The following is a 23,860-nucleotide window of genomic DNA, read 5'->3' as shown; positions in this document are numbered from 1 at the left end:
CCTGTGTGTGTATGTATCGTTTCCTCATTTGCTTAAGCTCTTTGAAGGTTTTCAGGTGGTGACTGCATTGCCTTTGATAGCCATATGGTTTGAGAAAGAGAGTATACTTGCTGATGGAAAACACTTTGTATGTTAGCCAAGCTATTCCTCATTTTCTGGTGAACTCGTTGCCTTTTAGGCTTTGCTTCAGTGGTCCTTTTGACAGAGGGATTGTTGTAGGGATGCTTCTGGTTTGGCCTGCCCTGGGGTTTCAATTACCATTTGCAGGCTGTTTTCTTGGTAATGTATGCCCTCAGCTTTCCCATTGTGGTTTCAGTTTTTCCTTCTCGCTTGGAATTTTCTTCTTGCTTGAAATCCCTTTGGATTTAATTCTTGCAGTGCTTCTTCTCTGTTTTCAGTAAGTACTTTCTGTAGATCTCCAAGTGAAAGCTTCTTTTGAATAACTTGATGTTGATTTATTTTTCATTTTTAAGCTAGCTACCACAGGGCTGTGATGGTCTGAGGTTTTAGTTGTTGTTCACTGGTTGTGTTTTTTTCTTTTTTTTTTTTTTTTTTTTGTGTGTGTGTTTTTGAGTGGGAGACCCAGGGAATTGCATCCCCTTCCAGAGAAGGTGGTATTACTGGTTATGCCAAGTCTAACCACTAACAGATTATCTTTTAGTGGCTGGTATTCTTGGTTAAACTTCTGTGTGTTACTTAAGACAAAAATCAAGCTTCTTGTTCTGTATCACCCCCAAAATGAGCTGTTATTTCAAATATTCACTTTTAGGGGGCTAGGATACAACACCTGTTATTCTTATGCATCCTACATTGCCAGCTTCACTCTACGCAGGACAACCCTGCAGTCCTCTCTTCCCCAAAACCTTGCCACCCACTGCCGTTACAGGGTGCAAAGGAGGAATTTAAGAGTACTTATACTGGATTTGGAGTTTGTTTGTTTGTTTTGTTTTTTGAGAAATGCTTAGAAATGTATGGCATAGGACAGGATTTTTAGTCTAGTCCAATTATAGAATCATCATAGTATCACAGAGCAGCCACCCACTAGATCAGAGTATCCAGGATAATATCCAACGTGGTCTTGAACTCCTCCACGGATGGAGCATCTACAACATCTGCCAGTGCCTCACCACCTTCTGAGTAAAAAATTTCTTCCTAATATCTAGTGTGAATTTCCCTTCTTTGAGTTTAGAGCCATTCCCCCTTGTCTGTCATTATCAGGCCTTGTTTAAAAGCTGTCTTCCACCTGCTTGTAAGGTCTCTTCAAGTACTGCAGTGAGGTGTCCCTGGTGCCTTCTCATGGCTGAACAAGCCCAACTCCCTCAATCATTCTCTGTAGGAGAGGTGTTCCAGCCCTCTGATACTCTTCATGGCCCTCTTCTGGACACTTTCCAACAGCTCCAAGTCTTTCTTGTGCTGGGAGTCCCACACTTGACACAGAACTCCACGTGACACCTCATGAGAGTGGAGTTCTACCCTTTCCCTGCCGGCCACCACTGTTTTGATACAGCCCAGGATACTGTTGTCCTGCTGCAGAACTGCTCTCAGTGAGTTCTTCCTCAAGTCTATACTTGTATCTGGAATTGCCTCCACCCAAGTGCAGTGCCTTGCTCTTGGCCTTGTTAAACCTCTTTAGATTTTCATGCACCTACTTTTTGAGCATGTCCAAGTCTCTGTATAGCATCCCTCCCTTCTATTGTGTCAACTGCACCACCCTGCTTGGTGTCATCAGTTAACTTGTTGAGGGTACACTCAATCCCAGCGTATGTGTGATTGATAAAGACATTGAAAAGCACTGGTTCAGAAACAGATGCCTGGGGAACATCATTTCTGATCAGCCTCCACATGGCATAAAGCCAGTGACAAGAACATTCAGGCTACAACCATCCAGCATAATAGTCCACCTTCAAATACATATCTCTCCAATTGTAGTGCAGGACCATGTCAAAGACCTTGCATAAGTCCAGGTAGAAGACATCATTTGCACTTCCTTTGTCCACAGATGCCATCACTCCATCATAGAAATCCACTGGATTGGTCAGGCACGTTCTTTTTTGCTCATCCCTTCTGCCTAATGTATCTAAAGGATCCCTTCTTGTTCTTCACATCCCTTGCCAAGTTCAATTCCATCTACACCTTGGCTTTCTTACCTCCATTCCTGTCTCCTCAAATATATTGGCTTGAGTTTGTGGTGTAAATTTGGAAAAGCAGGAAGTAGAGTGTATTGTTAAATAGATCTTGGAGATAGATTAATGGCCTGATGGCAGAAAGGATCTAGCATAAGGATCAGGGCCCTGTCTGTCCTTGATTTGTTCTTTTCCCCTCCTCTGCTACTCATGCTTTCATCCCTTCTGATCCAGTACCCGGAGCAATACTGGGAACCTTTCACTGACAAGAAGTATGTGCTGTTCGAGTTGGCCAGGGCGTTGAGTTAAAATCCACCAAATTGGTAAAGCGTGTTCCTAAGGCTTCAAGGAGAAGCAGCTCCCCAAAAGGGATGCGGGCTGAACTTACTCAGTTGTGCCCAAACCTGCAGTGCTCTGTAGCCTCACACGAGTGATGGATGAATCCTGGATGATTGCCCTGACATCTGAAGCCCTGCCTTTGAGACATGCCAGCCTTGACAGAGCCAAGCAGCTCAGTGTCAACCTCTTGCCCACAGATTCTTCTCCAGCAGCAGATGCAGCACTTATGTGTATTTGCACTGTTGTTCCAGATCATTCAGCAAAAAGCCAATTGTGGGTTATTGCCTTCATTTGCAATACGGTCAGGACAGGGATGCTGCTGCAGTTTCTGCTCTCCTTACCCAATAGCCTAGAGAGGAGGATGCTTCCCCCAACTCTTTGATACGGGCTTAGTCTCTTCTGCCTAACAGATTAAAGGACCTTTCCATTCTCCGGTGAGCATCCAAATCACCAGAATAGTGTGCAGTCCCCACTTGTTCTGTTGTCATAATTCATAGAAGGGTTAGGGAATTGGGAAGCTGCTAAGTGCAGTGAACAAAGTGTGCATGTTAAGAGCAGGGTTCCATTGCTTTTTCCAGAAATCATCCATGTGGCTTATTTATTTTTTTTTCTAGAAGCTATAAACAGTCCTTGTGAAGGTCACTGCCCCAGAGCAGTCTGCATGTCCCACTGGCATTGTGTCCAGGAAATATACAGGGAAGATAGCTTTTGCATTCTCTGTCCCAGTATGGTACTTCAGAAGGACACATCAAGGCCTGTGGAGAATTTGGCTTCCAATTCATCCTAAGATAAATTAGAAGAATGTGGAGACAGCTGCTGAAATAAACTGTTTGCAGATGAGATTTCCCTGAAACAGGCAGGGGTTTGACATGCCATTTCCCAAGGGTTATGAAAGCACAGGGCCAAACCAGCATAATTCCATGGAATATTTCCTGTGTCATTGGAAGGGTAGTAATAACTAACTCTCAATTTACAAAGCTCATGGGAAGGGGAGGAAATTGCACGTATTTGTTTCTTAGCACTGGTGTTTTGCACAGCCTGGTACAAGAAACAGAGGATAACAAATATCTGGCTGCTTGTGCTTTGCCATTGGCTTCAGTAACGAAAGGCTGTTTGAGAGGAGAACGAGGCTCATGCCTATAAGCTGCTCTCTGCTTCATTTGTACACGAGAATGATGGCAGCCATTGGCTCTACATCTCTGTGTCTGACATACCTTCCAGAAGGGAGCAGTGTGAAGTAGTGAGTTATGATCTACTTACGTTCTCTGTTCCAAATACGAAGCCACACTAATGTCCTATTTGTGCTTCACAGAATTAAGAATCACCCACAGAGTATTTTATAAATTTACTTTATAGTACGTTATAAAGTTTATATATTTTATAATTTTTTCTCTTTGGCATAGCCTTATATTGACAAGGCAGTTTGTTCTGCAATCCCAATGCATATCCATTTACCCTATTCTAAGTCCAGCACTTGGTGAAAGTCCTGACATTTCCTTTTTATTACTGATAGTATCAGACCCCACACTGCCTCTGTTGTCTCCCTGGAAAGAAGTGCTGCTCAGAGTTGCTCCTAGAGGCTGCCAGCTTTTTTTTTCAGTTGGGAGCATTTTTGTCCAAAGCCGGAAGGCAGACTCCCATTCACGAGTCTGCCTGCATATATTCAGCCCCACTGGGTTAGGAAAAGGCTCTTCACTGCAGGGTGGTTAGACACTGGAACAGGCTCCTCAAAGCATCAAGGCAGTGGTCACAGCACTGAGCTGCCGGAGTTTGAGAAACATCTGGACAATGCTCTCAAATGTAGGGTTTGTTTGTTTGATTTTTGGGTGGTCCTATGTGGAGCCAGGAGTTGGACTTGATCCTTGTGGGCCCCTTTCAACTTGGGGTATTCTGTGTTCTTTGTTGGCTTAGCCACCTGGTGAGGGATGGAGCTGTAGTCACAGAGCAGGGGAAGTGCATGCTGTACAGTTTCTTGACACTCTGTAAGCAGCAGTGGCCTAAAGGCATTGCTCTATTAACCACTCTAATTGTTTGAGCCGGTTTCAGAGCAGAGACAGACTCTTCTGTGTGGATGGGGTCCCTCCTTCCCTCTCTTTTGTGAACATGCAGGGACTACCAGCACCCAGCTTCCAAGCTGGAAGACGTGAGAGGATTTGGCCAACAGAGCAGCATGTTAACAGATCCTTAATTCTGTCCCCTGTCCTCTCAGTGCACATAGTGAGCTGAAACACAGTATGCAGGTGATGCGTGCGTGTGATGACCTCTATGTCCTGGGAGAAGTGAATCAAGAGTGTAGGAAAACTGCTGTCCTTTAGAACATGGATGTGATCACAGCCTAAATTCAGACATTCCCTGTTACTCATTGCTCCCATTAAAAGGTAGGAAGCAGTCTTGAGGAATTCCAAATTTTTACATTGAGAACTTTCTGGTGTGTGATCTACGTTGAAACATTAAGTTCGTACATTTAGGGTACTTCTCTGTTTGATGCAAACTCTGCTTTGGAGCCAAGGCTTAGAGAGAAAAGAGATACTGTTTGCATGTGCAACGTATGGTGCAAACAATTTCTTCACTTGAGATAAGAGTAAATTTGCACGTGAGATTTGGGACGCTGGAGAAGACTTTGGATAGCCCATGAACTAGTGCAGCTGGCTGCAGTGCTGTGCTGGATATACTGCAGCCAAGTGACAGGCACAGCACTCACAAGCAGCTGGCAGGAGATAATGCCCAGAGAATGTGTTTGCAAACAGTAAACATGCTGAGTGCCTGAACCGACTTATCTAGTCTGCTGCCACTTCAGGTTTTATATACCAATTATTGATTTTAGGTTACAGTGTCAGAGAAAATGCTGTTCTGTTTTTAACGTGTGTGACCTCAGAGGTCTTAAACCACATACAACTATACAAGCCATGCTTAGCAGTAGTTTAAGCAGTTAGTTATTATTATTATTAGATTTCCCAAGAGATTATTGCTATTGCTGTCTGTAGGCTGTGATTTACAATAGGGTAATCAACTGAAAAGACTGCATTCAGTACAGCTTCTCAGATAGTAGAAAACCGAGCCAAGCAACACTTACAGATATCAAATGGACTTCAGTGATTTACTGCATGATGTATTACTCTGTTGAAGCCCACCCACCCAGCAGAGAAAAAGTGGTTTGCAATTGCGACACACACACTAAAATGAGGGAAATAATGGATTTCTTCAAATTCTAGTAATAGCTGTATCACCATCCTGGGGCGACTGAACTGTTTAGAAGTAATGCAGAATACTGCTTGACTGTTCTTGGTTAACAGAGCACAAAGTCAGTTGTCAGTTGTTTTTATTTTTCCTGGAACCTAACATCGTCTGTAAGGCTTCTTCCCCGAAGTGCTTCAGAATGAAAAAGCTATGTGCTATTTTGTCTGGGTACATAAACCACGTACATTAGAGGCAATTTTAAGTTTTCTAGAAATAAATTATTGTTGGATTAATTTACTACCTTACATCTTCAGGAAAAAAAAAAATAATTATGCAGTGAGTTTGAGCTTTATTCTTAACAGAAGGGATTTACTAAAGCTTTTAAATCTTATGCTAGTTCATTTATACTTTGATATTTTTCATTATTAAGAAGTCATAGAGTCATTAAAGTTGGGAAAGACCACTAAGATCATCTAGTCTAACCACCAACCCACGCCCACTGACCATGTCCTGCAGTGCCACATCCACACAGTTCTTGAATACCTCCATGGACGGTGACTTCACCATCTCCTTGGGCAGCCTGTTCCACTGTCTCATCTCATCACTCTTTCAAAGAAGTTTTTACAAATATCCAAACAGAACCTCCCCTGGCACAACTGAAGGCTGTTACTTTTCATCCTGTCACCATTACCTGGGAGAAGAGGGTCAATAGTCCCTCACCAAACCTCCTTTCAGGTAGCTGCAGAGAACAATACGGTCTCTCCGGAGCCTCCTCTTGTCCAGACTAAGCAATTCCAGTTCCCTCAGCCCTTCCCTATAAGACTTGCCCTCCAGACCCCTCACAGCTTTGTTGCCCTTCTCTGGACACACTCCAATGCCTCAATGTCTTTCTTGTAGTGAGGGACCCAAAACTGAACGCAGAACTCAAGGTGCAGCCTCGCCAGTGCAGAGCCCTTTGCTTTGCACTTACTTTAGTCACCTTGTGCTGTAAGAGCTTTGAGACTTGCTGGTCTCTGTCAAAAAAGATGAAGGCATGTCTCCCTGCACACACCTGCTACTCTTATCTGTGAAAGACTATATGGAGCAATGCTATGGGGTTCTACAATGCTTTCAGAAGAGAAAATGGGAATATAGGACAGTGAAACAGCAGGGCTCCAAAATGAGCAGTGCCTCTCTAAATTGCACTTTGGCGATCTTCAGGATATGGGGCTAAGGCAGGGGAAAAGGCAGAGAGCTTTCAAGCGTGGAACTGCTGTACAGACAAGCAGGGAAGCGGCAAGGAAGGAGCCGAGGCAATCCTGCTCTCCCATCTGGAAAGGGATGGGAAGGGTGGAGGCAGCAGCCACGGCTGCTGGGGAAGCTGCTGCTCTCAGCTGTCTGCAGCACACGCCTTCCCTCTGGAAATGCTGCTGCCAGCATTGCTGCCCCACAAACTGCAGGCTGAAGCCATCCACATCTGTAGTATGTAGCATACCCAGGTGATACTTTCTAGGCAGTAATATCTGTACATCAACAGATTGGTCACTGCTGTGACTGCTGGCTTTTTCACTTTACACGTGTGTCAGCAGTATTTGTCGAAACATATTTTCCCAAAGTCTGAAATGGTATTTGTCATTGCTTGTCATTTTGAATGTCTTTCTTTAGTCCTCTCTGCAATTTAAATTCAGTTTCTTTTATTTATGTCCTGGAATTACTCTTAAATATAAATGCACGTCTCAATTTTCACTTCTTCTGAGGCTGACAATAATACATACTTCAAAAATAGTCTGTGGCACAGAGTAGTTCTTCACTTATCCATATTTTCTGCTGTGTACAGCAATGCTGCTGTTGCACAGTTCTCTCCCAGAAGCCACTGATGAGAGCAGCAGCCCAAAAACTATTCCCAAAAAGAACTTAGTTGGACTGATCAACACATTGGCTACTGGATCTTTTCTGTTCTCACTTTCCTGCTCAAACAAATACCTTTTAACTGCTGCACATAGTAAACTGCTGTTGATCAGTGTAAAACTGCATGGTTTCAGTGGCTGACTTTAAACGAATACTGCACAGTAAGTGGAGTGCTGCATACCAAGAAAAGAGGGCCTGCAGCAAACAAAGTTAAAAACAAGGAGTGAGATGGGAATCCAGTAGCCATGGCATGGCTAGAAAGCACTGAGGAGTCGATAACGTTTTTGCCAAACCTAAGAGCCATGTTTACTTATGTGATGCCAATTCGTCAAGACGCTTAGGTTTTGAAAATGGATTGCATAAAGACCGTTCAGTAGAAATTAGCTGGGAAAAGTAACACTTTTGCATTCAGTGCAGGAGTGCCTGGAACACTTCTGACGGGGAGGGAGCCTGTGCTCCTAAGCAGTCATTCTCAAAGAATGCTGAAAATATTTGTGGGAGAGAATAAGCTGGTGAAATCTCATTTTCTAAGCTGGTGTCTGTTTACTTAAAGCAGAAGTGATCTTAGAGCAGTTCTGCGTTTGCTTTTCATATTAATGTTAAGCTTATCTTATAAACTTATCTTCTATTAAAATAGCCATTATAAAACTCAAATGCAAAGAGAATGTGGCTTGGATGCCTACTGGCATGAAGGAAAATATCCTGTCCTATTATTTTTTGTTCTGTGATACAGTTGCAGCATTATCTGGTATCCAGATCTTTGACAGATCTATTGTAAGCATGTCAAAGACTTTTCAAATTATTTTGTTGTTGTAAATATTAGATCACCAAAAACAAGGAATGAGTCCCACATACATTCACTGAACAATGTACCCCATTGTTAAGCTATTTTTCCTGTTTTAGAGTTGAGATTAAACTACTGTTATTTATTCTTTCGATGAGAAAACGTCTGTTCCAATAATTATCATTGCTATAGAAATGTGCATTGAAGATGCAGTTTAGACATTAACTAGTCCCCATGTGTGCTCCTTGTGCCCTCCAAGAGGGGACCTGCGTAATGTCACGATGTCCATGATGGAACTTGGATGAAGTAAGGACTGCCCGCATCCCCCCCAGCTTAGTTTCAGGAAATCACAATTGTTTCTGATGTCAGCAAGTACTTGTCAACCCCCAGCAAGAGGCTGAGCTCTCCTTCCTTCTCCTTTCTCTGACCTTCAGTTGCTCTCACGTACTCTCCTGTTACTTCAGAGTGCAAAGGTCAGTGCCCTCATCTAGGAGGTCCTGCCTTGCTGAAGACTATCTGAGTGCCAGAATGCTGCTGGCAGAGGAATTCCTGCTATTATTGCATCCTTTCCTAAAAAGTTTGGGAAATAAGTACTTTTTCCGTACTGATTAGTAATAATAATGAACCAACTAGCAGAGGCAGAACAGCTGAGTTGGGAAGGAAGCACTCAAAAAATACCAAGTGTCACAACTAAGAGTTTCCTGGTGATGTGGCTTGAGTCTATTATACATACTCATAAAGATATTTTAAATGACTTTGAGTCCACCTTTATGTATGCCGACTGTTCTTCAATGAAGCTTCAATGTGAAGCTGTTCACAGTGCTCTGTACCATAAGCATTCATCCCAATAGCAGCACTTAGCTGGTATGTTAACTTGGATTTTTACAGGTGGGATGAGCTTCTTCATAGCCAAATGGAAAGCACATCTGCAAGGCAGGTCTTGGAAGCTGGAATGTCTTGGAACTTTTTCCTTTATTTAACTGGCTGTTTATTCTTCTGAGCCAGATCAGTACTTTATAAATAGAGTGGGAATGAAATCCTGTCTCTAAAGAAATTACATATAACTTGGACGTTATGGTGCCGATCCATGTCCTTAAGGTCTTAAGTTACCTTGGCCACCAAACCAAATTGCTTACAAAATGGAAAAGTAACAAATGTAAGTATTTGTCAGAATTAAATCCACATGTTCATTCAAATCCGTGTGTCATCAACAACTTCCAGATGTAAATATCAATGGTGAGTTTGAAGGAACCTCAATCCTGCAGGCAGTCTCTGTCATAATTCTCAAACCTAGCACCATTTCAGAGGTGACACACAGTGATACTTGGTCTTTTCAGGAAACAATGCTCGTTGCTTTTCTTAGAGCCAGGTATCCTGTAACCACATCTGAAGGCAGCATCCGAATATAGGCAAATTCTTCAATAGTACTAAATCTCAGCTTGCTCTGGGGATCTGTGTAATTTGCCTGGAAAAGAAACAGTGGAGAAGATACTGTTCAGATAAAATCTCTAATCAAAATACTCTAATAAAACACATAATTATGAGACCAGAAATTACTGACTTCCTTTTTTTTAGTAACAGTGCTGCTATTCTAGCATGTGACCAAAAGTTTGTACGTTTTCTTCCTCACGTCAAAATTTATGAGGAGTTAACTAACGCCTATAAAGTCACATTAGAAAAGCTTTAAACATCATAGAAGGCTGGAACAGTCTCATCCAAAACACTGCAAAAGAAATTCCCCAACTCTCTAAACTCACCCTAGCAACTCTGTGCCTTGTGCAGTCTCTCCCAAGGCAGCTCTCCAAACAATCAGGCTGCTGCCAGCAAATTGCCCAACAAAGAGGCTGAATTATGGGTGCTTGGATAGCTTTGGACTGATTTTTCTCTTCCTCAATACAACTTAGCTTTTAATTTACTTTAAAGTGGTTGCTAAAGCAAGAGAGTCTCAGCTTATGGTGCTGTGACTGAACTGATAAGAAATTTGAACTCCACTCTTTGCTTTGCTGCAGTCATCTGTTTTCAGGATAGAGCCTGGCCAGCTAGCCTTGGGCTCACATCCTCTGCTGCATTTGGGTCTCGAGTGCCTGGGAGCGGTGCCAATCTCATTCCATCCTCTCCCCTTCCCTGTCGCTACAGAAACCCTGAGCTCCTATGGACTCAGAGCAGCACAGGAGGCTGGGCTGGAGGATGGTAGGCTTGAAGGTACCCTCTCTCCACCTTCAGCCTCCAAGACAGCAGCGACATGTTGCTATTATATTCCAAAGTGCCAATGCCCCGCAAGTGTCCTGTGCTCCTTTCCTCAATGGGAGTTGGTGGTGAGGCACAGGCAGCTGAAATCTCTTGAGACGCTGCTAGTGAAGCCAAAAAGGCCAGGAAGGCACAAAGTGTTATAGTGTTAAAGCACACAGCCTTCCACCAGTTTTAGGATGGAAAGGATACGTTGAGCGTGGAACAATTCACGTAATCCTCTGGCCTGATAAGGCTTAGCAGAAAATAAGGTGTTATTTGTAGCATGTCTCGTTACAAAGAAATGCTATAAGGTTAATTAAACGTAGGCAGCTAGCAGGCAAGCCATCAATTCATTTCCAGACAAATGGCAAAGTTAGGACATTAGAAGTAAATTTATTCCTGGTGGTAACTTTATGGCTATAGCAGGTGTTAATTTACTTTTATTTCACATTTTAAATTTGGCCTTAGGTATCTAAAGAAAAGCTAAGCAAGCAGGCTGCTTCTCCAAAGTGCAAGACTCTGTAATAGACTGGCCAAACTATATCTGCAATTTGTGTTGCACATCAACCAATGTTAAAATTATGGCATTTCTTCACCATTCTTATACTTCACACTGGGCTGCACTGCTTGCACGTGTTAACATGACGTATGCGTAGTTTGGCAACTAACATACAGTACGTGTCACTAACTTAACCTAGTGCTTCAGCAATAACTACAAGGCAATAGCAAAGTGAAGAGGATTTTACAGAGACAGAACTCTGTTGTACTTTAAAGTTAAGTCAAAGACCACAAATACGTGCTCTTCAAATACAATAAATTATCTTGATCTGTTTCTATAGTAAAAAGGAAGAGATGTTCAAATATTTGAAGTTTTTAAAATCTGCTCTACATTGAATTACTGTGTTTTGCATGTTAATGTATCTAAATACTCATCTTGCAACTTTGGAAATAGTAGTTTTATTTTGCAATGTCAATATAGTAGGTAATAGCTTTTGAGTTCTAGGCTGCTTTACAAAGATAAATTGACTGCTCTGCTTAGACCAGTGGTAAATTTAATTCCATTTGTGTTACACAGAGAAAGAGAAGAGAATCAATAGAATTTAATTGTGGCAGTTAATATAACTGCAGATGTACTAATGAGAGTATTTTAATGCACTTCTCTTTTTTTTGTACCTGCTAGACCATTTAATTCTTTCCTAAATGAGTAATGCTAAGGAATTTATTTTACTTTTTTTTTTTTTTTTTTTCTTTCTCCATGGGGAATCCAGCATTCCCATACAAAATACAATCTTATACAAAGGCTTTCAGATTTCAAATAGAAAATATCAGGACATTCTTCTTATACTAGATTTCTAAGATATTCTATTACTCCACATATCTTCCTAGTAGAAATCTTTAAAATAAATTCAGTGCTTCTTAGGCAACATTTCTGGCTCAGCAATTTAGAGGACACACTGTCTCAGTTATCTTTCTTAATACAAAAGACTTTTTTTAAACATGGTATTTTTTACCAGAGCCTGGGGTAACCTCACAAGCTGCGTAAAATAGGAAATGAGCCACACTGCGATTCGAGGGTGGAATTTATTTTTTTTAAAGTGGAAAGGCCAGAGGAAAAAAAAAACAAAAAACACAAACCCAGCACTGAATGGAATCTTACAGAATGGAGATTATTTACACTAAGTTCAATAGTTAATACAGAACAATGTGTAGATCACTGATGGAAAGCAAAAGCTAGTAAAGGAAAGTTGGGGAGTAGAAGTCTGCTTGCAGTGGCCAGCCTGCCCCTTAGCTGTCAGGGACACTCTTCACTTACACCTGCACCGCCATCTTGCTGTAGCTGTGATGACTGACTGGCTTTGCAACCCATCAAAGGCTGGTGCTGGGAAGAACTGGTTGGTTCCTTGGACATGGGGCAGACAAGGATTTAATCCTTTATGCCTTCTGCCCCATTTAAGCCCAGCAGAGGTGCTGTTGCAGTTTTAACAGCACCTCTTGTGAATGCCACTTGCAAAGCAATGCTAAGAGGAGAGTAGAGGAAAAAGAGGGAGATCTTGTTTTCGCATTTCCTTCTGAACAGTGGGTTACCAGCCTTGATCCAAGCAACTCATTTCCCTTCCAAATCATGTTTGGAGGCAGAGCTGAGAACATGCCACCTCCTAGGAGGCTTTTCTAAATGTGTTACTTGAAAAAGTCAAAGATGATAGATGTTGTCAAATCAAAAACTCAAATGTTAGGATGTGAAGGATTACCGTTGGCTCTACAGCTGTTCTTTGGTCCCCCTGTGCTGTGAATCCACTCTCAGGCAGCCCTCAATTAAGTGCTCACCCATTGTTTTCCCAACAGGGACTTTTATCTAATTCGGTACACAGAATGCAAGGTGCCCACTTAGTAAGAATGCGTTTAATCCTTTGTTTTATCTGCACCATACAGTGAATATTGCCAGCTGATGCACATCACTCAAATCTCACTCTGAAGGTGGAACTGTTAACTTTATACGGAGCTTTATAGTGTTAACATACATCAGCATACCATTTACAGGCATCCCTATGAGGTAACATCATCTCTGTGAGGTGGGATAGTGCCCTAGTAGGGATTCAACTGAGGGAAGGGACCCAGAGAATCTGTGTAAGGCTATCTGAAGTTACAAAGTTCTTGTCGTTGTAGTTATTTAGTGTAACCATTACTTAGTACTTTCTATAGTCTAAACTGCAACCTTCCTATTCTTTTCTGTTGTAGTAAATGCATGGGCTTCTGCGTAATCAATCACTGAAAAGATGTAAACCTGAGTATTGGCAAAGTGAAAAGTTACTGTTATTAACACCTGTTTTAAGTAAAACAGGAACAGTATCAGCAGCAGATACAAAATGTTTGTTGGGCAGAATTCAGGGACTTGACTCATGTTTTGTACCAACAGACTCTTCTAACAATTCAGGTGCCAAACTGCAACTGCCTTGACTTTTTGGAGCACGTGCAAACCATAATTAAACCATAATTAAGGTCAAGTTAAGGTTTTTGTTTTGTTTTTAAACAACAAAAGCGTGGGAAGGAGCCTATCTGTGACACACAAGCAACCTATCTGCAAAACTCCAAGTTGCAGCACTGCAGCATGGGGCTATTCAAAATGCTTGAAAATCCATGCCCATGTGTTTGAAAGGAAGTTAGTGAGTAATGGTAACATTTTTTTTTTTCAACCTGTGAAGACCGATAACATTTTGCATAATCTTGTTCTTGGGACATTGCTTAACCATCTTTCTGATAATTTCCCAAAAAGCTACAGTGAAAAAACCAAGACTCAGGGAAACACTGAGCATGGAAAGCTTCAGTGTGCTTAAAGCTTGGCAAAATTGAAGTCATGGAGAATATGGGGTGCCAGCTTTCATTGTAACAAAGCAGGGTTGAGAAGGATGGGGACCAGTGCAGACTCCACAGCTGGGAAGTGGTGTGATAGGAGCCAGCTGGCAGGGCAAGGTATTTAAGCTGCCCTGGCATCTGTTAAGATCCTGAGGACTTGGAGATGCTGGGATAGTATTTGGGGTTTGGCCCTAAATCACAGGACAATTATTAAGTGCAAGACTGAACAGCAGCCTCAGCATGTATGTTTCTTGCAGAGGCATGTACCAGTTTATTTAATTGTCGAAAGTTAAATGCCAACTTTGAAGAGAAAAAGTACAATACTTACTGGAAGTCCTGAAATGTCTGAATATTTCTTTGCAGGCTTAAAGGATGGAGGAGCATCAATACTAAAGTCTAGGGGGAAACAAAAGGATAAGTTCAGTATATTACATACATTTTAAAAAGAAAACCCAGAATGAGAAGAGAGAACAAATATTTAAAACAGTGGGTTTGATTTGAGGTATCTGTTAAAGCAGCAAAGAACTGTGAAGCAGAATCACCTCTGAAAACATTCAGCCTGGTAGTGCTGTAAGGAACAGCCTGATTCTGCTCACTTCAGTAATGCAAGAGTTCAGTAAACAGAACTCCATTCTGTTCCATTTTTCTTTCTTTCTGCAGAAGGAAATGCAATACAGCTATTTAAAGTGTGCTGATTTCCTCCAAGTCTGAACGAATTCCCTTGCAGTCAGTTGCAGAGAATAGCAGATAGCCATTACTGCACACATGCTATATGGTAAGACCATGAAACACTGCTCAAGATTGTAGCTCTGAAATGCTATAATCCAGAAAAGCAACGTAATCTTTTAAATCAGCTAAATCTTTAAGCATGTACCACTTTAAGCCCAGTCAATGACCTAGAAAATTGTCTGAATGTTTAAATTAACTGATGGAAATTGCTGTTCTCTGATGCCCTTTAGATACCAAGTCTCATTCATTTATGAGATATGAGTGTTTAAGATATGACTGGCATGGCTAAGTAGTTAAATTGCTGATTTTCAATGTTTACAAAACTATCTGGTACCTGGCTCATTTTTCTACTCCTTACTGAACTCCTTTGCAACTCATTTGGCTGCTATGATAAATTGAAACTCTCCATCCATGTCAAATCATAGTCCCATAATTCAAAAGACATTAATTGTACGGACAGCTGGTCTTAAATATGCAAGTGAATTTCTTTTGCCACCCTCTTAAAAAAGCCCTTAAATTTACTGTTGCAAATAACAGCTAATAGAAATCAGCAGTCTGTGGGCTACAATAGGCAGGCACACACAGTAGCCTACACTCTTCTGTAACAGCTGCATCTAAAACACTTTAAAAAATGGCAAGTAATGACAACATGTATATGCACCTGCCCAATTCAGAGATGCCTCCAGTTGCTTGAATGAAATCTGAGGAACAAATTCTACCTCCAGTTAAATTCAATAATATTGTACTTTACAACTTGCCTTGAAGTACATTGAGATTAAAAGTAGTGTTTTAATTCTGCTCCTGTGGTTTTACACAAGCTGGCTGTAATCTGGAGTGCTAATAGTGTTGTCTGAACTGCGCTGAACTAAGTAGGGGATGTAGGACTTAAGGCTTCCAAGAATCTGGGTAAGGAGCTGGATAGAAAGCTTGGGCTGAGGACTCTGCTACCATGTGTATGTGGCTAGCAGAATCTCACTTGATAATAGTTTCAACAGAGCTAATGAAGCAGCAGCTACTGGTGTGCAGATACACCTTCATGAGACATGCAGGCAGCTCCTCAGCAGAGAAGAGGTGACAAAAACGCAATGGGAACAAGAAGTTTCTAACCTGGCTCTGATAAATGCACTTCTCACATAGAACTCATTCCCCAGATGTATCCAAACTTCTTCACAACACTCCAAATCATTTTTGTCACCTTACTTTTCCCTTGGCCCTTGTGTGATCAGGCTAGTCAGAAATGGACCCCCTTCAAGCAGGATACTGCATTCACTGATGAAACAGCTCAGGTTCACTTTTAAAAAAGTTATTTGTCTGGATTTTATTATTTATAAATACAAGCAAAGCGTCTAAGCAGCTTACAGCTAGGATCATTTAGTTGCCATGGCAATGCCCTTTCAGAAGCAAGAATTTGTTTTAGGTTCTTCCAAGTTCTGTTCTTCTTGCCAGCTGCTGCTCCACCAATGCTGGAGTGCTAGAATTAAAAATATGATGTTCAGAGAAAAAATGAAGAATACCATTTCAGAGCATGATACTTCTACTTCATAGTCTTTTAGATACATCTCACCTTGTAACGAACCATTTGTTATCCTCACTTATTTCATCAGCAGACTAATATACTGTACTCTTTAATCTTAGTTGCAAGAAAAACAAAGACTTTTTGGACCATGTCAAAGAGCTACTATAAGTTTAGGATTAACTGAGGGAAATGAAAATCTGCTTTTTACAGGGAAAGAGAAAATGAATGTGGTTAGGTTTAGCCTGAGATTACAGGATTCTGTATGCAATTCCCATCACACTAGGACTCATACTATGAACTTGTGTCTGAAATTGTGATTACACGGCTAAATTGTCTCTCCCTTTTTTATGGCACAGTACAGGTGCAGCTCCAGCTCGTTTGAGTAATCCGCGACTGTAGAAAACATAACTGAGCTTGCAAAATGTAATGAATGATATGAGAAGCTTTTTGGAAATTTTATTTTTCTTTCAAATGATAGAGGGATAGAAAAGGAGTAATAAATGGAATACTGGCTGCTGAGGCAATTTTGCATTTTGAAAGCTATGCTCGCAGAAGGCTTGCTGCTGGTGCTATAGTGCTGGTTTCGCTTACTAAATGGAATGCGAAGTAATTTATTTATGCTCCTCCAGAGACAGAAGATGCACAATATACTGTACTTTTTCTAAATGATCAAAGGACACAGATTTACAGCTTTATTTCAGAACAGAAACTGTTCTCAGAAGTGGGGAGTTGTAGTTACCGCAGTTAATAATTACTACCTGCCACCTCGGTCTCATCAAAACTCAGCAAAGTTCTTTCTGCTAATGCACTTCTGCTGTGATTAGTTTATAAATTAGGCTGCTGAACTGCTGAGAATGATAGCAGAAAGGATTCAATGAGAAAGCTGTTTTCCATAGATGTAAGATATATTCAGAAAAAATGTTCATGAGCTGTTGATGTATCTGTTTTGGCAATGCACAGCTACTACAGAAAGTACGCGCAAACATTGCTCTGAGAGTAACACCTTAGTAGCAGCCACTGAAAACAGAGGCTGTTGCAATATGAGATGGAAACAGATATACCAGCACGTTCCTAGTTCAAGTTCATTACATGAATTTTCCCCCCCAAATCATTGCACAGCCATTATTTTTCACCCAACCTCAGCAGGCCACAAAGTTTTGCTACTGGTTTGAGTCTCTCATCCATAATGAAAAGAAAAAGGAGGCACTGTCCTCTGAACAGTTAACCAGAAGTTCAATGCTTACAGAGTAATCTCTATCATGTTTCTGTGTAACACCTGTTTAGAGGTATGGGTGAGGCCAATAAAAAGCAAGCACATTAAGAGATGGATGATGTTTGACTCATTTTCTTTTGTTTAAGGTAAACTGGGCTGGAAGAAAGTAATCCAAATTGTCGTTAACAGTTCATACAGACAAAAGGCCAGTTAAACCTCAATACATTTCTTCTCAAGTTATTGACTGTATTCAGGATGATGACATTTTATTATAACTGCCTATCAGTGTTGAAGCAGTTGTTAAAGGCCCCGTACATTCACTACAATTTCAAGCATGCAAACTTCTGCATTGCCTCCTCGGAAATGGGGATGTCCCTCTAAGAATTGAAGGCTCAGCATGCCTTAAGGCAATTTAAATCCTATAGGGAAGCTATGTGGAGTGCCCCTGGGCACAAATGGAGCTTTTCCACTAAACCCAGTTTCCCAGAGATGCTCACTGGAGAATTAGCGTGAATCAAGAATGCAGTTGTTTCCTTGACTGCTCTTCTTGTGATGGAAGTCTGTAAAGCAGGCACATAGCAACTTGCAAGTCAGAGATGAATTTTACACTCCCTGCCAAAGCCTTGCTTAGTGAGCAGTGTGAAGCCTGATTACTCAGGTTTTATGCTGAGGATATTGCCTCTTATTCATACAAAATTAAATCTGGGATAAAATCCTACTTTCTAAGTACTGGCTTAAGACCAGCAGTCTGAGAAGTTTGCTTGCCTAGAAAGCATTAGTACATTGTGCCAGTGAGTTGGCCCTGGCAAAGCAAGATATTAAAAACAAACCCAGCAGTGATAGCATGACTAGCTCTAGCCTTCCTTCGACTTCTCCCCCAATTTAAATCTCACATTGTTTTAGCAGGCTGTATTTCATCAGCTGTCAGGGTTCACACGATTTCTGAACGCTGGAAGACAAGGCTTCTGGGGAGCACACAACATTTGCTTCTACATCTAGCAATTACTGCAGGCGCAGACACCACAGGTCTGTCACAGTTTCAGGGAATAGGAGAGGAGCAAAATGCCAGCCACTAATGACTAGGTGGCTGAGTTTCAGTTCAATTATTTTGCAGCTTCCCCAGGTTAGGATCTAGGAGGTGGGATTTCTACATGTACAGTGGTATAAATAGTGCCTTCTAGTTCTGCTAGTTTGTGAGATACTGCACCATAAGACTTCCTCACCTACCTTAATCTAGCAAGTTCTGTTCCAGAATTTAATACAGTAGTTCTCCCTCTGAAAGATTGCCACTTTCATGTTCTAATATGATGTGTACTTCAGACCATAACGTGCCGTGGACTTGAGGTGAGTTACTAAAGAATTGCCCATCTTTTATTTGGCTGTAAAGCTGACTTTCTTAATATTTACATTAGCAGTGTGGTTAAACAGAAATCTAGGCAGGGTTTTATTTGAAGAGTTTAGAATTTCAGACTGTTCGTATACTTACAATGAAGTTTGGATCTTTAAATGGTAACGGCTTGACGGCTGTTTCCACTGATCCTGTGCTGGAGTCTGTGTTCAGAAATTTATTTTCATTCATGACCTCTCCACCTGCACTCTGAAAAAAGAACTCAGGCTTACTGCTTGTTACTGCAAGCAAGTTCAACCAAAGGCTGCACATCTGCTTTATTACCAACCTGTTGCTGTTCAGCCTGTTTCTTTTGAATCTTTTAAAGATGCTGCATGGCAGTGACAGCAGTGGGGATGTATGACACAGCATTTGTCAAGTACTTTACAGTGACATATAAAGAGGAGAAAAGGAATAGAGTGGCTGAAGGCTACTGACCAAAAACAGCATTGGTTTGATTTCAGTATTAATGAAAGCCATCTCTATGAAGTGCAAGACAGAATGTGAAACCAGAAGTAGCCCAAGTGTGTGCTGGATGTATCAGAGTGTTCGGTATTAAAGCACTGATAGTAACAAAGATTATAACATTTATAAAGAGTTGTTTCTTTTCAAGATTCTAAAGAATAACTGAGGAATCAGTTTATTCTGCATCCTTGACTTTGGTCATGCTTGAACAAGGATTGAAGGGAAAAAAAAAGATTTTATTACATGTATTATTTTTATAAGCAAACCTCCCAAAAGCTACATGGATACTGGTAGGTGTTCTCTAGGCTATTCTCTATTGCTTATTTATTCAGCAGGAAGAGCAGTGGGAGAATGTGTGTGATTGGAAAGCTAAGAAAGTTGTGTGACAGTCCAACCGATTTCTGATATTTCTACATGGCCGATTCTGTGCTGTTCTTTTACGAGCACCCTACAAGTCTATGCTAACCAGAACGTGCTCACTCTATGTACTTAAACGTGCCAGTGAAATCCTGATCTGTACTGAAGCCAATGAGAATTCTGCCACAGAGTCAGTAGTTCAACCAATACGATTTCATACTTTGATTCTTTTTTCTTAACCAACAAAAAGCTTCACTAAAAGCTAAATCAGGATTTACTGAACGGATGTTTAAAATGTTTCTCTGCCTTTAGATAGATAATACTTAAAACAAAAAAAGTTTTTCCATGAAAATCTACACTGCAAAACTTTCTGTGTTAATACATGCTCTTAAGTAGGAGAAAGAAAAGGATCATTATTATTAGCGAATACGGGAGTATCACTAGAATTTGGGACTACACAGCAAGGTCCTCGAGCCAGCACAGAATCACAGAATGGCTTGGCTTGGAAGGGACCTCAAGGATCATCAAGTTCCAACCTCCCCACCACAGGCAGGGTTGCCAGCTGCTAGATCAAGTACTAGATCAGACTGCCCAGGACCCCATCCAACTGCCTTAAACACCTCCAGGGACAGGGCACTATTCTCTCTCAGTAAAAGAACTTCCCCTTGAAATCTCATCTAAATCTCCCCTCGTTTAATTTAAAACCATTCCCCCTTGTCCTATCACTATCTACCCGTGTAAAAAGTTGATTTCCCTCATGTTTATAAACTCCTTTATAAATTAAGCATGTCCTTCTCCATGTGGTTACAAAGGAAGTGTTTGTATTCATAACTACACGCATAAGTAATTACAGGATTAGGAACTATGCGAGCTGAACTCTAGTTTGGGGAAATACATCAGTTACTCAACATACTGTAATACAGCAAAGAGAGCTCTTACATATTCAAAGAAAAGAAGCTGTCAGATAAAATGGTCATGTATCTAACATCTTATTAAAATAAAATATATGAATAGGAATGACCTGTTTTCAAAACCACAGTTGGTACTTTGTAAGCCCACGCTGCAAGGGATACTGTCATAGTAACAGCAGGGAAGGAACACTGAAGCCTGTAGCTAAAATCTGATTCTTCCCTTGCTGAGGACAATATCAAAAGGCAATGACTGTCACAGAAACAAAAGAAATGCAAACGGATGTTTATAAACTGTGTTACGTGAATGAGCAGAGAAAATACTGTCTTACTCAATCCTGAATAGAGTGACTTTATACAACATGTTGCTAGACTTCCGTGTTCCTGCAAATGCACGCTTCCAGCACTTTGGATTTCAGCAGTGAATGTTACTTTACTGTTAATCTTGAGAAAGATAAGGCTTGCTATACAAGACTATTTTTGATGAATAAATTACCTCTGATAATGTTCATCAGCAGTATAAATTCTGTAACTGGAGGAATGAGTGCTCACAGTTGCTCTTCAAAGCCTTTTTTCCTTTAACTTGGTATCATTTGGTCTGTCTTAAATCCAATCCTGCAGTTTCTAATTAATTACTTCATTACTTTTGCCACTTTGGTGATCTACTCCTAAATATTCCACTGTTTATGAAACAGGTTTCAAGCAGCATTTGAACAATGTCTCATAACAGCATCTAGCATTTTGAGACAGAGTAAACAGAAATGGATAAACAGTAAGGGGCAGGAAGTGTCCTTGTACACTCAGTGCTTAATTTCTGTGTACATATTACACTTGTGTCCTCACTGGGTTGTTCTCTGTGGGTTCAGTGCTAATCTTGCTGGCATGCTGGGCAGGAAAGCAAGGAACTGTTCCTGGCAGAACAACTCACAAATGTAAATTTGACATGTAGTTTCTTTTCCAGACCACCTCCTGAGGGATTTCAGGTATCAGTGCCACTAAGAGTCAGGATAACTGATGCTGAGGTTGTGAATTTTGCTTGTGCACAATGGCAGAGGCAGCAGGTTCTGGAGCAGTAGGTGCTGCTTTCCTGGCCCCATGAGCACCCACGTCATCACCTGGTCCCACTGGGGCAGAAGCAGAGCAGTAGCTTTGGGATCTCTCCTAAACAACTGGAAAGCAGTGGTTCCCTCTCCAGTTCCTCTCCTAGGTAAAGGGGCAGGCTGGTGTGCAGGGCTGCACAGCAGTCTGCAATTGACAGCACAATTTGGGAGCCCTGTACAGACTGGAAAGCAAATAAGATTGAGTACTGTGATCCCTGTTAAAATGCAGGGAACTGAGATAAAAGACATACTGTAGAGGCATGCCAGTTCACTCAGTCAGCATTGCTTGCATGAAGACTCTGATTTATAGCAGTAGCACTATGGAGGGCTGATACTCAGCAAATGTGCTTTTCTTTCTGGAAGAGAATTAAAGAGTTCAACAGGAGCACTGCTTCCAGAACAACGTACTGCTGCACACAGCTCCAGTGCAGCCTGCAGCTTCCCAGCTGATACTTTCAGCAGGTTTTCAGCCCTGAACTGGAAGTGTCTGAACAACCTACAAATTGTTGTCCAGCCTGTTTTAAAATGTTGGGATGCAAAGCTTAAGAAACATAATTTATTGTTTCACGTTTTCGGTGCATTTTTTTTTAAAGCTTTTACAATGCCAAGTGAATTTTAACCAGTGCAGATCTACCAGTGCAGACCTTTATACTGCAAAACCCATCCTTTGTGAAAGTAAATAACACGCTGACAAATGCAATACATTATTTAGGGCCTGAAAGAAGATTCCTCAGTGAAGAATTACTGTGAAGTAAATGTAATCTTTATCTTTTAACATAAGTTGAGCAAAACTCTCTCAGCTGTGCTTGTTTGCGTGGTCATTTTGTTTGTAAGATACCATTCATTCTTCACTGTCATATGTTAGGGGAAAAAAAAACAGGAATGAATTCAGATTCCCTTTGTATCCTATCAAAGGATCACAGTCTCATCAGCGCAGTGAGGAAGCGCATGTCAGTGGGGAACATGTACTGCTCAATGTGTGCTGTAACCCTCACTCATGTGCGGGGGAACTTCCCCTTCCTGTGAAATTCACAGCTGTTCTTCAGCACATTTTCACTACCCGGCCAGCTACCCTCTGCCCTACAGTAATCCCAAATGCTTTGCAGTGAGGCTGGAAAGAAAGCACAACCGTGGGCTAAAACTCTTCATAGCGGTTTTAAACTTTCTCTTTAACTGAAAAAAAAAAGTGAAGGTGTGATTGTAGTACAGCTGTGATTGTAATACAACACTTACATTAGTTTACTCCAAATTAACAATAAAAAGTGCCATCAGTCACCGCATTCAGTCATTCATGCCTTCTCATCGACCCTTCCCCTGACTGTCAGTCTCCATGGGCGTCCCTGCTGCCACCTCTTCCCAAGTCCCATTGGATATCAAGAAAAAACTTCTTTACAGAAAGGGTTGTTAAGCTCTGGAATAGGCTCCCCATGGAGCTGGTTGAGTCACCCGGATATGTTTAAAAACCATTTGGATGTGGTGCTTGGGGACATGATTTAGTGGAGGGTTGTTAGAGTTACGGTGGTATGGTGAGGTTGTGGCTGGACTTGATCATCTTGAAGGTCTTTTCCAACCTGAGCAATTCCATGATTCTATGTCACCTCCCTCTGTTCTCCTCTGCCTCCGCTTTAGAGTGTCCTCATTACCAGGCACAGAGCAACCTCAACTGGAATTGCATGCTTTGAAAGGTGATAGGCAGCAGGTCAAAGACTTCTTATGGGACCACTTGTACAGTTTTATTCCTCCCATAAAATTGTGTTTATGTGCTTTAGCTGAATTTTAACCACAACCACAGCATGACAGGTTGGCAGTATATTTCACTATTAATAGATGTTACCCTTCTGGGATAGAGTGGAGCAATAGTGGGAAGTGTTCCTTCTGTTTTGCAATTCTTTTCCTAAGACTATCTATCAAGTTTTCAGTGCATGCCAGCTGGGTGGGATGCAGTTCTCTCTCCCTTCCATTACAGATGAGGACTGGATGATGGCCACTCACTGAGGCTCAGGGCTTCGTGTCACTATGAGACAGCAAAGGGTCTAGAAAGGAAAGACTTGTGGCAAACACTCAAGTCCTACAAGTTTGTCTGGAGAACAGACCTGAGCTAAGCTTTCCTACCCTAGCACTGATTTCTTTTGAGTAAAGCCAAACCCCAGGAATGAGTCTAGCTTGGACCCTACTGCATATGCTGGGAGAAAACTGGGAGGCTGCCTATTCGTATGCTAGTTTCAATCTTAGGTTTTAGTAGATCTGTTAATTTTTTTTCAATATATTCTGTTCCAAATTCCCTACCGCAGATGT

General features: G+C 41.4%; 1 protein-coding gene across 1 annotated transcript in view; it reads right to left on the bottom strand.

Annotated features, from left to right (window-relative positions):
• Positions 1 to 5,545: 5,545 nt before the first annotated feature.
• The window catches only part of INO80C (INO80 complex subunit C), a 33,175-nt gene continuing 14,860 nt past the window's right edge, over positions 5,546 to 23,860 (bottom strand). Inside the window, exons 2-5 of the mRNA XM_042869396.1 lie at positions 18,835 to 18,945; positions 15,979 to 16,090; positions 14,219 to 14,286; positions 5,546 to 9,775 (exon numbers count right to left, since the gene is read on the bottom strand). Coding sequence (XP_042725330.1) covers positions 9,644 to 9,775; positions 14,219 to 14,286; positions 15,979 to 16,090; positions 18,835 to 18,945 — 423 coding nt within the window. The 3' untranslated portion in view covers positions 5,546 to 9,643. The remainder of the gene's footprint in view (positions 9,776 to 14,218; positions 14,287 to 15,978; positions 16,091 to 18,834; positions 18,946 to 23,860) is intronic.

This window comes from Lagopus leucura, unplaced genomic scaffold, assembly GCF_019238085.1.
Source record: "Lagopus leucura isolate 7727_CA_CO unplaced genomic scaffold, USGS_WTPT01 Super-Scaffold_100002, whole genome shotgun sequence".
Taxonomy (NCBI): Eukaryota; Metazoa; Chordata; class Aves; order Galliformes; family Phasianidae; genus Lagopus; species Lagopus leucura.
The sequence above is the reverse complement of the archived record's forward strand: the minus strand, read 5'-3'. Positions and strand labels throughout refer to the sequence as shown.